At 41.9% G+C, this 17,570-nt stretch overlaps 1 protein-coding gene across 1 annotated transcript in view; it reads left to right on the top strand.

Moving 5' to 3' along the window:
- The first annotated feature begins 6,430 nt into the window (after positions 1-6,430).
- The window catches only part of LOC115112551 (synaptotagmin-9-like), a 56,151-nt gene continuing 45,011 nt past the window's right edge, over positions 6,431-17,570 (top strand). Inside the window, exon 1 of the mRNA XM_029639635.2 lies at positions 6,431-7,117. Within this exon, the coding sequence (XP_029495495.2) occupies positions 6,970-7,117 (148 nt within the window). The 5' untranslated portion in view covers positions 6,431-6,969. The remainder of the gene's footprint in view (positions 7,118-17,570) is intronic.

The following is a 17,570-nucleotide window of genomic DNA, read 5'->3' as shown; positions in this document are numbered from 1 at the left end:
TAAGGGTTGGGGTGAAGCAGCGATGAGGATGCAGGCTGTGTGTGCCCAGGGGCTCTGTAATGGGAATGGTTTGTGTGTGTGTGTGTGTGTGTGTGTGTGTGTGTGTGTGTGTGTGTGTTTGCTTGCTTGCGTGCGTGCGTGCGGTAAGGCTCTGCGGGTGCATTCCACCAGCCTTTTATCACTGTGATGCTCTGCCCCATTGAGCTGCTTCTCAGCTAGACTGTAACACACTGCCATTACTGGAGCAGGAGAGAGAGAGGGGTGGAGATTGAGATAGAGAAATAGAGATATGGATACAGATGGGATTATGGATAGGAAAGAGTTGATGAGAAGAAAAAGGAGACAATGTGGATGATTGAGCCTTAGAAAAGCTGGAGGGATGATGGGAGAAGGTGCAGAGGGATAGATAGAGTAAAAAGGAAGAGAAAGGAGGCAGGGTAGATATAGAGAGGAGGGAGATATGGGAGTATGGGTGCAGAATATGCTGTAGAGGAAAAGAAGAGGAGGAGGAGGAGGAAGAGAGGGTAATGGAATATGGAAGGGAGAAGAGGTTGATGAGAGGAGGGAAAACAGAAAGTAGAGTGGGAAGAGGAGTGGGAGTGGGAGGGTAATTCCCCACTTGAGCTACCTCATTTCCCTAAACCCAACCATCATATTGGCTGAACAATAAAGGAGGATAAGTAGCTTACTGTAATAGACAGATGCACATACACATATTTTCTGTGAAAAAGAGAGAGGAAGAGAGAGTGAGAAAGACACTATAGAAGAGACAGACAGAGATTCACAGAGAGGCCCTAGTGTCTCTTAGTTGCCATGGACACCAAGAAAGCTGACTTGAGGCTGTGCAGAAAGAATGTCTCACAATTAACACACACCAACACACACACATGCACACAGCACCATTGCCACCACCCACTTCTCTCTTCAGCTTTCTCCCCTCCTTCAATGGGGGATGGTGGAGTTCTGACAAAGAAAAATACCTGTTTGAGAAATAAAAAATGGTATACAAATTATGTGCTTTTAACAAAACGACTGCGGTAACCGGTGCACAGTTCTCTGCTGTTGTTGTGTGAAGTATGCATTGTAGGATAAAACATTTCTTTATTGAATGCAGGAAAGCACAGCACGTCATTGGAGAAGCGGAGGAGGGCAAAAGCGGGAGTGCGAACACAAACTGGTTACAGTTCACTGTGAGTCGTGCATGTCTTTGATGGCATGAACACTGCTGGAATCTGTGTTCTTATTCGAGAGCAGGCAGAAAGCACATGAAGGCTCACTCATCTCTCCTATACTCCCTCAAATTCGTATATATTCTGTGTGTGTGGGGGAGTGGAGTGTGAGTGTGTGTGTGCACGTGTACGTGTTGGCGGGGTGTGTGTGGGTTGGGTGTATGTTTGTGTGTGTCTGTCTGTGTGGGGTGTGTGTGTGCATATGTGAGTGCGTGTGTGCGTGTGTGTGTGTGTGTGTGTGTGTGTGTGTGTGTGTGTGTGTGTGTGTGTGTGTGTGTGTGTGTGTGTGTGTGTGTGTGTGTGTGTGTGTGTGTGTGTGTGTGTGTGTGAAAAACAATTCAAATGTCACCATATTTGCAAAGCTTATACCTTCACGGTATATCCTACCCGGCAAACGAGGGGCCAAAATAATCATAATTGATGGATGAACATATTGTTTTCTCAATAGTGATACTGCAGTTAGTGTGGATACACAGAGATGGAAGGCTCTGATCATGTGTCTCACTGATTGAACTTCATACAGGCTATGAATTGACCCCCTGATCATTCAGTCTGTTCTGATGTAGGCTATGATTAGACCCTCTGATCATTCAGTCTGTTCTGATGTAGACAATGATTAGACCCTCTGATCATTCAGTCTGTTCTGATGTAGACTATGATTAGAGCCTCTGATCATTCAGTCTGTTCTGATGTAGACAATGATTAGACCCTCTGATCATTCAGTCTGTTCTGATGTAGACTATGATTAGACCCTCTGATCATTCAGTCTGTTCTGATTGTAGGCCACGATTAGAGCCTCTGATCATTCAGTCTGTTCTGATGTAGGCTATGATTAGACCCTCTGATCATTCAGTCTGTTCTGATGTAGGCCATGATTAGACCCTCTGATCATTCAGTCTATTCTGATGTAGGCTATGATTAGAGCCTCTGATCATTCAGTCTGTTCTGATGTAGACAATGATTAGACCCTCTGATCATTCAGTCTGTTATGATGTAGGCTATGATTAGAGCCTCTGATCATTCAGTCTGTTCTGATGTAGGCTATGATTAGAGCCTCTGATCATTCAGTCTGTTCTGATGTAGGCCATGATTAGACCCTCTGATCATTCAGTCTGTTCTGATGTAGGCTATGATTAGAGCCTCTGATCATTCAGTCTGTTCTGATTGTAGGCCATGATTAGAGCCTCTGATCATTCAGTCTGTTCTGATGTAGGCTATGATTAGAGCCTCTGATCATTCAGTCTGTTCTGATGTAGGCCATGATTAGACCCTCTGATCATTCAGTCTGTTCTGATGTAGACTATGATTAGACCCTCTGATCATTCAGTCTGTTCTGATGTAGGCTATGATTAGAGCCTCTGATCATTCAGTCTGTTCTGATGTAGACTATGATTAGACCCTCTGATCATTCAGTCTGTTCTGATGTAGACTATGATTAGAGCCTCTGATCATTCAGTCTGTTCTGATGTAGGCCATGATTAGACCCTCTGATCATTCAGTCTGTTCTGATGTAGGCTATGATTAGACCCTCTGATCATTCAGTCTGTTCTAGGATGATTAGACCTCTGATCATTCAATGATTAGACCCTCTGATCATTCAGTCTGTTATGATGTAGGCTATGATTAGAGCCTCTGATCATTCAGTCTGTTCTGATGTAGGCTATGATTAGAGCCTCTGATCATTCAGTCTGTTCTGATGTAGGCCATGATTAGACCCTCTGATCATTCAGTCTGTTCTGATGTAGGCTATGATTAGAGCCTCTGATCATTCAGTCTGTTCTGATTGTAGGCCATGATTAGAGCCTCTGATCATTCAGTCTGTTCTGATGTAGACTATGATTAGAGCCTCTGATCATTCAGTCTGTTCTGATGTAGGCTATGATTAGAGCCTCTGATCATTCAGTCTGTTCTGATGTAGACTATGATTAGACCCTCTGATCATTCAGTCTGTTCTGATGTAGGCTATGATTAGACCCTCTGATCATTCAGTCTGTTCTGATGTAGGCCATGATTAGACCCTCTGATCATTCAGTCTGTTCTGATGTAGGCTATGATTAGAGCCTCTGATCATTCAGTCTGTTCTGATGTAGGCTATGATTAGAGCCTCTGATCATTCAGTCTGTTCTGATGTAGGCCATGATTAGACCCTCTGATCATTCAGTCTGTTCTGATGTAGACTATGATTAGACCCTCTGATCATTCAGTCTGTTCTGATGTAGGCTATGATTAGAGCCTCTGATCATTCAGTCTGTTCTGATGTAGACTATGATTAGACCCTCTGATCATTCAGTCTGTTCTGATGTAGACTATGATTAGACCCTCTGATCATTCAGTCTGTTCTGATGTAGGCCATGATTAGACCCTCTGATCATTCAGTCTGTTCTGATGTAGACTATGATTAGACCCTCTGATCATTCAGTCTGTTCTGATGTAGGCTATGATTAGAGCCTCTGATCATTCAGTCTGTTGTGATGTAGGCTATGATTAGAGCCTCTGATCATTCAGTCTGTTCTGATGTAGACTATGATTAGAGCCTCTGATCATTCAGTCTGTTATGATGTAGACTATGATTAGACCCTCTGATCATTCAGTCTGTTCTGATGTAGGCTATGATTAGAGCCTCTGATCATTCAGTCTGTTCTGGGGGCGGCTTGGGCCAGTTCCTGCGCGGGGTGCAGAGCTGTTGGCCGGGGTTGTAGTAGCCAGGTGGAAAGCATGGCCAGCCGTAGAGAAATGCTTATTGAAATTCTCGATTATTGTGGATTTATCAGTGGTGACACTGTTTCCTAGTCTCGGTGTAGTGGGCAGCTGGGAGGAGGTACTCTTATTCTCCATGGACTTTATAGTCTCCCAAAACATTTTGGAATTGGTGCTGCAGGATGCAAATTTCTGTTTGAAAAAGCTATCCTTTGCTTTCCTAACTGACTGTGTGTTTTGGTTCCTGACTTATTGTATGGGGTATTGTATGTAGATTGATGAGGGGAAAAAACAACGTAATACATTTTAAAATAAGGCTGTAACGTAACAAAATGTAGAAAAAGTCAAAGGGTCTGAGTACTTTCCGAATGCACTGTATATGACAATGTTCCATTGAAATACACTTGGATCATGGGAATAACCAAACCCTGGTTCCTTTTCAAATGAATTATACGAAACAAAGCCGTCTATGATTTCACTAGATGGCTATTACATAATTTTTTTTGCCCTTTGGTGCCATTTTCACTCTTTCTACAAAACTCAAAACAGATCATCAAAAAGGAAGTTGTTTCAAAACTCTAAGCAAAATTTCAATTGACAAAGTACAATACACAAAATCATACAGTTACTTTTTCACCTAGAAATACATGTTTGACCCTCCAATACATGTTAATAGAAAGTAATTGATTTTTAAAATGCAGTGATCACATTACTTTTGGTATGTTCATATTCTCTTTTGTTAAAATTCATTTTACTATTACTTAATCCGACTGCTCTTAATTGATGATCAGTTAAACGTTTGGTTTAAAATTGCATTACCCATGTCGTCCAAAAAGTTATACTTTTGACTCATCTGTCCATAGAACATTCTTCCAAGTGTCTTGATGATCATCAAGGTGCTTTATTGGCAAACTTGAGTCAGCATTTTGGACTAGAATATGTAGCAAGGACCAGCCAATGAGAGTATACAGAGTACAGAGTGCAGAGTATCTGTCACGAATCCCGCCAAAGATGGTGCCTCTTCCTGTTCGGGCGGCACTCGGCGGTCGTCGTCGCCGGCCTACTAGCTGCCACTAGCTTTTCTGTTTCAGTTAGTTTTGTCTGATTAGTGTCACCTGTTTCTTGTTTGGGTTTTGTTTTGGGCTATTTAAACCCGGTAGGCCCACAGGCTTGTTTTTCTGTTCATGGTGTGTGGATTATTGTGGATAACGTTTTTCCGGACAGTTTCGTCCTGTTTGTTGGACTGGGTATTTATGCGCCCTTGTGTGTGGCGTGACCGTTACTCTGTCTCGGAATAAAGATCCACGTTTTGAACTACCCTGCTCTCTGCGCCTGACTCCTCCACCCACTACTCCTAGAAGCCATGACAGTATCCCATTATGTCTGGCGAAACCCAAACACTGCATTCCACAGTAAGAACCTCATATCAACGGTGAAGCATGGTGGAGGAAGTGTGATGGTTTGCCTGTAGCATATTACATCCAAAGGGCAATTTATCTTAAAAGTTTTGCTGTTTGATGAACTGGTTGTTAAAATAACGACATTGAGAAGATATTATGTTGTGTTTTGGTGATTAAACCAATGTACTCATTATATTTCACATTAAACATTATTTTGGATTGTTAAGTGTTAAAGTGAAAAATTCTTCAGTGAAAATAGTACCAAAGCGACAAAAACAATATTAACATGTATCCGATGGTGCTAAGCTGTACAGGTCCAATTGTTGCTCTTTATGAGGTAACCATGCCCTCCAGCATGGAAAGGGTTTGCTCTCATTCATTATGGAGTCTGATTCGACTCCTGTATAAGGCTCTATGGGGCTGGTAGCTTTAGCTCCATTGTGCTGCTTAAATAACTATTTGGTGAACAGGCTGTTTTCATTCATCTTTACAAAACTGTCTGGACAAGGGTTGGACAGGAATGTATTACATACACCTAAATTCCCCTATAGTTCCATCTTTAAATCTATATATCATACATATACTGTACATGCATGCACACATATGCACACACACACACACACTCATACAAACACACATTTCCACATGGTTAATACAGTGCTTGTCAATCACTGAAATGGATTGAGAAATGATTAAATTGACTGCACAATTAAAGAGGTGCATACTGATCAATTGTGCAAATCTATAATATAATTAGTTATCAACCAGCCTCACCATGCAGCCCTTAATGGCATTGACATACTGTATATCCCAAGATAAATAGGTAGAACAACAATCCTACCTGGCCAAAGCGATAAACAGAACAGTATAGAATATAACTGAGAAAAACAATACGAATTAATGCAGTAGCAGAAAACATGCACTTAATACTAAACAACGTGCACAGTCAACACCCCTAATTAGTTCGTTCTCAGGGCCAGTTGTATGGAAAGCCAGTTGGGCGTCACTCTTGACGTGCATTTGGATGCCAGCCCAGGGGTCTCCGCGCAAAGAGAGCATTGGGGGTTTAGTGTTGACGGCGCAGTTAATAAGCGGAGCGCTTTGAACCGTGGAGAGTCGGGATCGCGCTCGCTCATTGCGTTGATGGTGAATTGAGCGACTGGCTGCGCGGCGCCGGTCATTCACGCATCGAGAGGACGCATGCACTTTTTCATCACCAATTGAGTGTGGTTAGCGCACGGCGCCTCATAGCCTCCTGTGAGTGGTCGGACATTCAACCTGTGGCTAAATTGTACGATAGGCTACTTTGATGGGGAAAACCCCACAATTGAATACTACACACTCGAAAAGGGATGCCCGACGTTTGGAAAGAAACAAAGGAATATTATGTTTTTTTGACCTACTATACTTACCTGTTCCTCCTCCGCTACCCTGGTTGGTTTTTCAGACAGCCAGAGTGGTGCTGAGCTGCTGGGTGTTGGTGACTCCGCTTCGGGTGGAGTGGTGCGCTGCTACTGGGGCTTTAGTTGACTCTCTGCCGGGAGGATTAGTGTGATTCTGCGGGGGCTAGTCGAATCTCTGGTGGGCGGGGTGGTGTGGTGGTGCCATAGGAGCCCCTCTATTCAGAAGGATGCTGGTGGGAAATGCCTGGCGACAGAGAGGACGAGATTTGTCAAAAAGCACTAGAACTACTGTCTGATCTGTGCTCTAAAGGGGAAGTACAGAACGAAAACTGTCTGGATTTCATTTACCATTTCCGGGACCTCGCCAGACCACGCTACACGGACTCAGGTATGCACCAGTCAATCCTATCCAATTAATCGGACCTGAGAGCAGTGTATGTGTATGCAATGCGTGTGCGCTTTTCGGTTTGAATTATACAGACGTAACTTGCTCTGAAACACTTTGATCTAAATATTTTTTTTTCACACATTAAGTTTGGAGAGAAAGGGTTCAATTTCTGCACAGAACTTGTTGCATGGAGATTAGGAGTGGGGTAATTATTTTATATAGGGTTTTGCAGGAACACATGTTTGATAAAATAAGAAAAGCCAGTAGGTTATATTCAACCTTGCCAATACATGTAGTGTGGGATATGCAGTGCGCACTATGGATTTGTTATATGTGCATTTATTTCTGGTGCACCTGAGGTGGATGGGGTGTTGGGAGTGGGGGATGGGGACTGGCGCGAGTTTGCGGAATCTTTGGTCGCATTCATTGAAGCTTGAGCATACGTGATACCCAATGCTATCTCATTTTTTTGCATTGGCACATGCGATGCAACACTCGGCCACACTAAAGTTCTCAGCGGATTTTTAATCCCTGACCCATGAGTGCATGCATATACGTGCTAGCCAATGCAAGAGAGGGAAGCAGTGCTTATAGTGGAACGGGAATTTTGGGGAAGCTAGCACGCCGTGCGAGTGCGTCTGGAGACGAGGGAGGAGTGCATTCTTAGTAATACAGTATCACACTAACCCACGCGAGCTGTTTGTGTGTGTGTGTTTTCCACTCTACCCACTGATCATGGGCTGCCTGTTGCAGACCTTGGTGATTACTAGAAGGTTCACAGGAGGTTTCTGGAAGGCATAACATTTTACATATTGTGAACACTTCTGCATTTCGCACATGCCCCTGATTGATGAATTGTTCAAGATGTGGTTCGTAACCCCACCCCCATCCTTTCAGTCAAAACCTCTCTTCACTCACCCATCTCCTTGCTCCCCTCTCCCTTCTTCTTTCTCCTCTCCTCTCCTCTCCTCTCCTCTCCTCTCCTCTCCTCTCCCCTTCCCCCTATACCCTCTCTCCTCTCCCCCCCTTCCCCCTCTCTCCTCTCCTCTCCTCTCCTCTCCTCTCCTCTCCTATCCTCTCCCCTCCCCTCCCCTTCCCCCTATACCCTCTCTCCTCTCCTCTCCTCTCCCCTTCCCCCTATACCCTCTATCCTCTCCCCTCCCCTTCCCCCTATACCCTCTCTCTCCTCTCCTCTCCTCTCCTCTCCTCTCCTCTCCTCTCCTCTCCTCTCCTCTCCTCTCCTCTCCTCTCCCCTTCCCCCTATACCCTCTCTCCTCTCCTCTCCCCCTCTCCTCTCATCTCCTCTCCCCCTCTCCTCTCCTCTCCTCTCCCCTTCCCCCTATACCCTCTCTCCTCTCCTTTCTACTTTCTGCTTACTATCTGTCCCTGCTCCTCTCCCCTATGCACCATTTCTTCTCTCTTCAGCACTATTCGCTGTGCACTCTCCCTTCTCCTCTCTCCACTCTCCCTTCTCCTCTATCCACTCTCCCTTCTCCCCTCTGCATTGACAGCCAGGTGGAGTGTATGGTGGGGTTATTGAACTGCGATCAGAGGCAGATTCCCTTGAGTCCACAGACCCTGGTTTTATTAACATATCCAGCTGAGCCATGTCATCCTGTCCTGGATGACTGGCACCTCAATAAAACCAGAGAGAAATAAGGATGAAAGAGAGAAGAGAAAAATATATAGGAAGATTGACAAGTCTTTTTGCGTTGGTCTCTGGCATTCAAAGGTAATATGTGACCCAAAAGGAGAGGAGTGTGTGTGTGTCTGTTTCTGTGTGGAGGGTTAAAAACCAACCATGGCTAACACATTTGCAGTGTTTGTACAGGCCAAGCGACTCCCTCAAACCAGATCAGGTCAGAATGAATGTCTGCCCATACTCAATGTTAATGCCACTGTGAAGCTAACTATTTTAAATCATCTGGAGAATGAAAAATATATCTTACAATAGATCTCTCACCTTTACCAAAATAACTTCATAGACATCTGCCTGCTGTCTATACATTAATGTAGTGCTGAGCATGTTGCTAAGCACTCAGACCCATTATGCACAATGGTGTGATTCTGAGCTATATGTATAACATATGCCATGTTGAGTCCTCAGTAATAGCAACCCCGGGGGAAATGAAGCTATTCTATCTTAAGCCAGATCATGGCCATACAGCGAGTGGCTGGGGGAAGAGAGTTTTCCAGGAACATGTCCCCCTGCTGTGTCACCTTGTAGACTGAGACTCCCAACTACTCGACATTGTTTCGGTGTCATTGCCACAGTATTATCAAACTGTACTTATACAGTTGAAGTTGGAAGTTTACATACACTTAGGTTGGAGTCATTAAAACTCGTTTTTCAACCACTCCACAAATTTCTTGTCAACAAACAATAGTTTTGGCAAGTCGGTTAGGACATCTACTTTGTGCATGACACAAGTAATTTTTCCAACAATTGTTTACAGACAGATTATTTCACTTATAATTCACTGTATCACAATTCCAGTGATTCAGAAGTTCACATACACTAAGTTGATTGTGCCTTTAACCTGTTGCTTCTACTCGGGACGCTTGCGTCCCAACTAGAGCTCTGGAAATGCAAATGCGCTACGCTAAATGCTAATAGTATTAGTTAAAACTCAAAAGTTCATTAAAATACACATGCAGGGTATCGAATTAAAGCTACACTCGTTGTGAATCCAGGCAACAAGTCAGATTTTTAAAATGCTTTTCGGCGAAAGCATGAGAAGCTATTATCTGATAGCATGCAACACCCCAAAAGACCCACAGGGGACGTAAACAAAATAATTAGCATTTCGGCGTTACACAAACCGCACAATAAAATAGAAAACATTCATTACCTTTCACCATCTTCTTTGTTGGCACTCCTAGATGTCCCATAAACACTATTTGGGTCTTTATTTCGATTAAATCGGTCCATATAAAGCCTAGATATCGTTATATGTAGACTGTGTGATAAACGAAAAAAACATTGTTTCAAAACGTAACGTCATTTTTTAAAATTCAAAAAGTCGACGATAAACTTTCACAAAACACTTCGAAATACGTTTGTAATGCAACTTTAGGTATTAGTAAACGTTAATAAGCGATAAAATTCGAGGCGATGTAAAGATCATTAGCTGTCCGTCTGGAAAAATGTCCGGCTAGAAACTCAACGAAAATATCCGGTCCTAGACCGGAGGAGATACGGTGTCCTGTATGTGTTTGACCAAGAAAAAACTCGAAGGGAAATGACAAGACTCTAGACACCGTGTGGAAGCTGTAGGTACTGCAACCTCAGTCAATTAATTGTGGTTTACGTTTATCAATGGGTTCAAGTAGCGCATGGATATATTTTCCCATTTTCAGTGATCAGTTTTTCCTGTGCTTTTCGATGTAAATGCCGTTCTGGTAAAGCCACAGCAGTGATTTAACCAGTTTTTTAAACGTCTGAGTGTTTTCTATCCACACAGACTAAGCAAATGCATATACTATATTCCTGGCATGAGTAGCAGGGCGCTGAAATGTTGCGCGATTTTTAACAGAATGTTCAAAAAAGTAGAGGGTCGACTTAAGAGGTTAAACAGCCTTGAAAATTCCAGAAAATTATGTCATGGCTTGAGAAGCTTCTGATAGGCTAATTTACATAATTTGAGTCAATTGGGGGTGCACCTGTGGATGTTTTTCAAGGCCTACCTTCAAAATCAGTGCCTCTTTGCTTGACATCATGGGAAGATCAAAAGAAATCAGCCAAGACCTCAGAAAAAAATTGTAGACCTCCACAAGTCTGCTTCATCCTTGGGAGCAATTTCCAAACGCCTGAAGGTACCATGTTCATCTGTTCAAACAATAGTACGCAAGTATAAACACCATGGGACCACGCAGCCATCATACCACTCAGGAAGGAGGCACGTTCGGTCTCCTAGAGATGAACGTACTTTGGTGCGAAAATTGCAAATCAATCCCAGAACAACAACAAAGGACCTTGTGAAGATGCTGGAGGAAACGGGTACAAAAGTATCTATATCCACAGTAAAACGAGTCCTATATCGACATAACCTGAAAGGCCGCTCAGCAAGGAAGAAGCCACTGCTCCAAAACTGCCATAAAAAAGCCAGACTACGGTTTGTAACTGCACATGGAGACAAAGATCGTACTTTTTGTAGAAATGTCCTCTGGTCTGATGAAACAGAAATAGAACTGTTTGGCCATAATCACCATCGTTATGTTTGGAGGATAAAGGGGGATGCTTGCATCATGAAACCTGGGGGTGGCCGCATCATGTTATGGGGGTGCTTTGCTGCAGCAGGGACTGGTGCACTTCAGAAAATATATTGCATCATGAGGAAGGACAATTATGTGGATATATTGAAGCAACATCTCAAAACATCAGTTAAAGCTTGGTTGCAAATGGGTCTTCCAAATGGACAATGACCCCAAGCATACTTCCAAAGTTGTGGCAAAATGGCTTAAGGACAACAAAGTCAAAGTATTGGAGTGGCCATCACAAAGCCCTGACCTCAATCCCAGAAAATGTGTGGGCAGAACTGAAAATGTGTGTGCGAGCAAGGAGGCCTACAAATCTGTCTCAGTTACACCAGCTCTGTCAGGAGGAATGGGCCAAAACGTATTGTGGGAAGCTTGTGGAAGGCTACCCAAAATGTTTGACCCAAGTTGACTTCTTACGGCTGAGATCCCGTTAACGGGATCGATATGACAACAGCCAGTGAAAGTGCAGGGCTCCAAATTCAAACAACCGAAATCTCATAATTAAAATATCTCAAACATACAAGTATTTTACACCATTTTAAAGATAAACTTGTTGTTAATCCCACCACCGTGTCCGATTTCAAAAAGGCTTTGACAAAAGCACACCATCTGATTATGTTAAGTCAGTAACTAGTCACAGAAAAACACAGCCATTTTTCCAGCCAAAGAGAGGAGTCACAAAAAGCAGAAATATAGATCAAATTAATCACTAACATTTATATAAAAAAAATCTCAGTTTACATTGGCGCGTTACGTTCAGTAATGTTTTGCTTCCAAAAGCCACATCAATTTACATAAATACTCATCCTAAACATTGATAGAAAATATGTATGAAACTTTAGATAAACTTCTCCTTAATGCAACCCTTCTGTCAGATTTCAAAAAAGATTTACCAAAAAAGCACACCATGCTATAATCTGAGTACAGCGCTCAGAGACCAAAACAAGCCATACAGATATCCGCCATGTTGTGGAGTCAACAGAAGTCAGAAATAGAATTATGAATATTCACTTACCTTTGATGATCTTCATCAGAATGCACTCCCAGGAATCCCAGTTCCACAATAAATGTTTGTTTTGTTCGATAAATACACAACGGGCAGGCCAGGCGAAAAGTACAAAAATTACATTGCAGTTCGTAGAAACATGTCAAACGATGTATAGAATCAATCTTTAGGATGTTTTTAACATAAATCTTCAATAATGTTTCAACCGGAGAATTCCTTTGTCTTGAGAAATGCAATGGAACGCAGCTACCTCTCACGGGAGCGTGCCTGAATGAGCTCATTGTCACACCCTGACCTTAGAGAGCCATTTTATTTCTCTATTTGGTTAGGTCAGGGTGTGATTTGGGGTGGGCCTTCTATGTTGTCTATTTATTTGTTTTTGGCTGAGTATGGTTCCCAATCAGAGGCAGCTGTCTGTCGTTGTCTCTGATTGGGGATCACACTTAGGCAGCCCTTTGTCCCACTTTCTGTTGTGGGATCTTCTTTTTGTTAGTTGCTGGTTTAGTTACTTCACATGTTGTTTATCTTTCTTGTTTTTTGGTGTTCATTTAATAAATTCATAATGTACGTCCTCCACTCTGCACCTTGGTCTCATTCCGACGACAGCCATAACACTCATGGCCTTCTGGCAGATCTCTTACTCAATCAGCTCTCATTCTCTCCTCCTTCACAGTAGAAGCCTCAAACCAGGCTCTAAAGACTATTGACATCTAGTAGAAGCCTTAGGAAGTGCAATCAGACCAATTTTACACTGTATCTTGGATAGGCAAAGAGTTGAAAAACTACAAACCTCAGATTTCCCACTTCCTGATTGGAATTTTTCTCAGGTTTTTGCCTGCCATATGAGTTATGTTATACTCACAGACATCAGTCAAACAGTTTTAGAAATTGCAGGGTGTTTTCTATCCAAATGTACTAATAATATGCATATTTTAGCTTCTGGGCCGGAGTAGCAGGCGGTTTACTCTGGGCACCTTATTCATCCAAGCTTCTCAATACTGCCCCCAAGCCATAAGAAGTTAAACATTTTAAAGGCAATTCTACCAAGTACTAATTGAGTGTATGTAAACTTCTTACCCACTGGGAATGTGATGAAAGAAATAAAAGCTGAAATAAATAATTCTCTCTACTATTATTCTGATTTTTCACATTCTTAAAATAAAGTGGTGATCCTAACTGACCTAAGACAGTGCATTTTGACTAAGATTAAATATCAGGAATTGTGAAAGACAATGAGTTTAAATGCATTTGGCTAAGGTGTATGTAAACTTCCGACTTCAACTGTAGATAATGCCTGTGATAGACAATGCCTATGAGGTTTTTGGTTGGTAGCAGCTCACTCATATTCACATACAGTAGCTAATTTACACTGAGTGTACAAAACATTAAGAACACCTTCCTAATAGTAAAAATAGTAAAAAAAACACGTTGTCTTGCCCATTCACTCTCTGCATGGCGTACATACACAATCCATTGCTGCTGATGACTTATTGAGTAGAGGTGTAGGTAATGTAGATTATTACATATCAGTTTGCTATAGGGGCACACTAATTAGTGCCTCCTAACTAATCTCTCACTAATTCAACACCAAACAATCTGTAAGGCACCTTAGAGCAACACAAGGGAGTACAGTAGGTACAAGGAAGTGTTTAAATTGGCAATATCCCCCCTCTCTCTTTCTGTTGGATGTTTTTGTTAGCTATCGGGGTTATTTGAGTATTTTCAAATATACTATGAATCTAGACCTCAGGCAGTACCAGGGCAATGTGCCAAACAAACCACCACTAGGCCTCTGGATCAATGTGCTCTCAGGCTACAGGGCAGCCCATGTCAGTCTATCGCCCTCATCTCTGAGCTCAATAGCCACCGTCCAATCAGATGCCACATTGTGGTCTAAACACAGCTCACCCCTGGTGTACCATGTCTTTGGCTGGTTGTGACATGGCCTGTGGTTTCACTGATTGACTTATTTCATCAGGAATAGTGACTGATGCTATCAGTAGCTTTGTGATTCAGAGAATGGGATTTGTGTGTTGAAAGCCTCCCCCATTCATGTTCAATAGCCAACTGCAGGTCTGTGACAGTCACATGTGCTGTGTGTACAGAGGACATCAGGTGGACATATGGACAATGCTCTCCATCACTCCAGTATCTCTGCACATTATACATATTGTATTGGAACTGCATGTAGCTTACTTACTTCTTGGGTGTTCTACCTTATATCATTTTCAATACTACATTGATATTGATTACTGCATTGTTAGGTTTAGAGCTGGCAAGAAAGGCATTTCACTTGACATTAAAACTTGAAAATTGAAACATGTGTCCTACACAGATAAAGAGGAGCTTCATCACAGGTGACAGGAGTGGCATGGCATGAATTTTACAACAGCAAAATGGCCACCCTGGTTAGTGGCATTTCAATGGCATTACTGTCATGAAGCACTCAATCAACTGATACAAATAATGCAGGTAACATACAGTATATGAACGCAGAGGTACATTTTCACACAGTTGGTTCTCCATATTGCAGTATTTTATGATCCTGGATCATGTTTATAACAGCTTGGAGGAGCTTGAACGGAGGGATCAGCCCAAGAAGATTCACGATTGTTTATGACGTTTTTTGATCTTCATAATAGCCTAGAAACACAAGTTGAGATATTATGTGTGTGGTATGTTGGTATGACATCCTCAAAGCAAGACAAGTCAGAGTGGCCTTGTCCCATTTACCACCATGTACAGTGTCGACTATACACATGTTTTGATGAGGTTTTTGCAAGTGCTCTGAGAAATGCAAGAGCGGTCATGGCTCTGAAGATAATATTTCAGGGCAGACTTCATCATTCACCTTCTTCACACTGTCACAACGTAGGCCAACTCACTGCAATATTTGAAGTGGCTCATTTAAGGGTACATTTATTTTAGACCGCTGTGGACTATAATCTATTATTTTAATCAACTGTTTGATTACCGATTGACGTGACAGCTATCGGAACAGTATAATTCTTGACTTTGATGTGTAAAAGGAGTTATATCTCTGACATATCAGAGGGGGAAGCATGGGTGAGGTTAAGGAGGAAGAGGGGGATGGTAATAGAAAGTTAGGAGACAGCAATAAGAGGAGGAAGAAGAAGGGTAGGTGGTGTGCAATACTAGGCTCATTAAGGAAGCCCCAGACTCCCAGCTTGCTTTGCCTTAACATTGTGAAGGAATATGTAATGGAAGAGGCCATGTCAAAAACAACCCCTTTGCTTTTTACTGCAATCAAAGGTGATCAGCTGGCCTTTTACCCTGCATGTGATTTCCCTTGGTCCGCCCAGCAGATTCCACATCCATTAGTGCTGAGCGATTACTGCTTTTTGAGGTCGGTTTGGTATATGTTCTATTATTTGGGTGGAATGCTGTAAAAACACAGAATAAAACAATTAATAAAAGTCCCATGATGGTAGTGACTGCACATGACTGCTTTTCTCTTATTAACCATCATTTATGCATATTACTTTAATAAAATATTTTGGTTGTGTATATTACATTTGTTTTATTTGATGACTTTATTATTTCATTCCAAGTCATCCTCTCATCTCTGTATAGTTGCTGCCTATGCTGTCTGACAAAATCACTATTTTAGTAGTTCTTCAAAATAAATAAGGCATACTTTTATGACTGCTGAATACTAAATATCAATCACTTAGATCATGTATTTTCAGGTAGAGGTACCTGGCTAAGCAACAGCTGCGCTCTATATCACCTCAAGATCGCACATTCTTCTCTCTTCCGTAGCAGGAGTAAAAGAAACACAGATTGGCTAAGTAGATTCACAATGGATTATGGTCATTGTAGTTAATTACTACTGTTTATACTGAGCAAAAATATAAATGCAACATGTAAAGTCTTGGTCTCATTTTTCATGAGCTGCACAAAAAACGTATTTCTCTCAAATTGTGTGCACAAATTAGTTTATATCACTGTAAATCAGAATTTCTCCTTTGCCAAGATAATCCATCCACCTGACAAGTGTGGCATATCAAGAAGCTTATTAAACAGCATGATCATTAAACAGGTGGACCTTGTGCTGGGGACTCTAAAAGGCCACTCTAAAATGTGCAGATTTGTCACACAACACAATGCCACAGATGTCTCAAGTTTAGAGGGAGTGTGAAATTGGCATGCTGACTGCAGGAATGTCAAACAGAGAACAGATCATTTGATCATTTAATGTTCATTTCTCTACCATATGACGCCTCCAACGTTGTTTTAGAGAATTTAGCTGTACGTCCAACCGGCCTCACCATTCTTTTTATTTTGTAATATTCTGATTGGCTGGGCCTAGCTCCCCAGTGGTTGGCCTAGCTCCATGGCTGTGCCCCTGCCCGGTCATGTGAAATCTATAGATTGGGTGATAATGAATTTATTTATATTGACTGATTTCTGTCTATAAACTGTAACTCAGTAAAATCTTTGACATTTTTGGATGTTGTCTTTAAATTGTTGTACAGTATAGAATATTGGCCTGTTGGAAACTACATCGGACAGTTCAGGCTGGATCTGATTTGTCTTTAGAGAATTTGCGCAATTTGTGCATTGAGCTCACAGAAGAAAAAAAAAAACTAAATGCAATTAAAATAATTGAACCGATGTTGTTTAAAAAATGAAAAATAACCAACATTTTGATTACTCGCTCAGCACTAAAATCCATGAAACAGACCTCGCAGCAGAAGCCGCAGCTCTCGACCTGAATGGTAATTCAATTTCAAGAGATTTGCCATGTGTTTGTAATTTTGTCTTTCCACGGCTGCACATCATTTTTACTGTTACTGATGATTGCCAAACAGCTGTCTTCACTTTTTTCACTTTCACCCCTGTGGAGGTACAGTATGTAAAGGGTCTACGATAAGATTTCATTAAGATGTGGTCACTGAGATCCAGAGAAACATGGTATCTCACAAATCCAGACCTTGTTTAAGACAAGATAACATCCTGAGTGTTCTCTTGCATAGCCCTATCTGTGCTTAGTCATTTAGCATACATATATAATTAAACAAATAACTAAAAAAGCTTTCTCCCAGTGGATTAATTACACAAATCATAATTTCTTAATTTCCTACGCCTCAGTTGATGTAAACCCACAGGGTTTCAGTAACAACGGACAAACAGGGCTGGAGAATGGGAAAGCATATGGCAAAT

This window comes from Oncorhynchus nerka, linkage group LG27 (genome assembly GCF_034236695.1).
Source record: "Oncorhynchus nerka isolate Pitt River linkage group LG27, Oner_Uvic_2.0, whole genome shotgun sequence".
Lineage (NCBI taxonomy): Eukaryota > Metazoa > Chordata > Actinopteri > Salmoniformes > Salmonidae > Oncorhynchus > Oncorhynchus nerka.
Note: the sequence above shows the minus strand (reverse complement) of the source record. Positions and strands in the feature narration are given on the sequence as shown.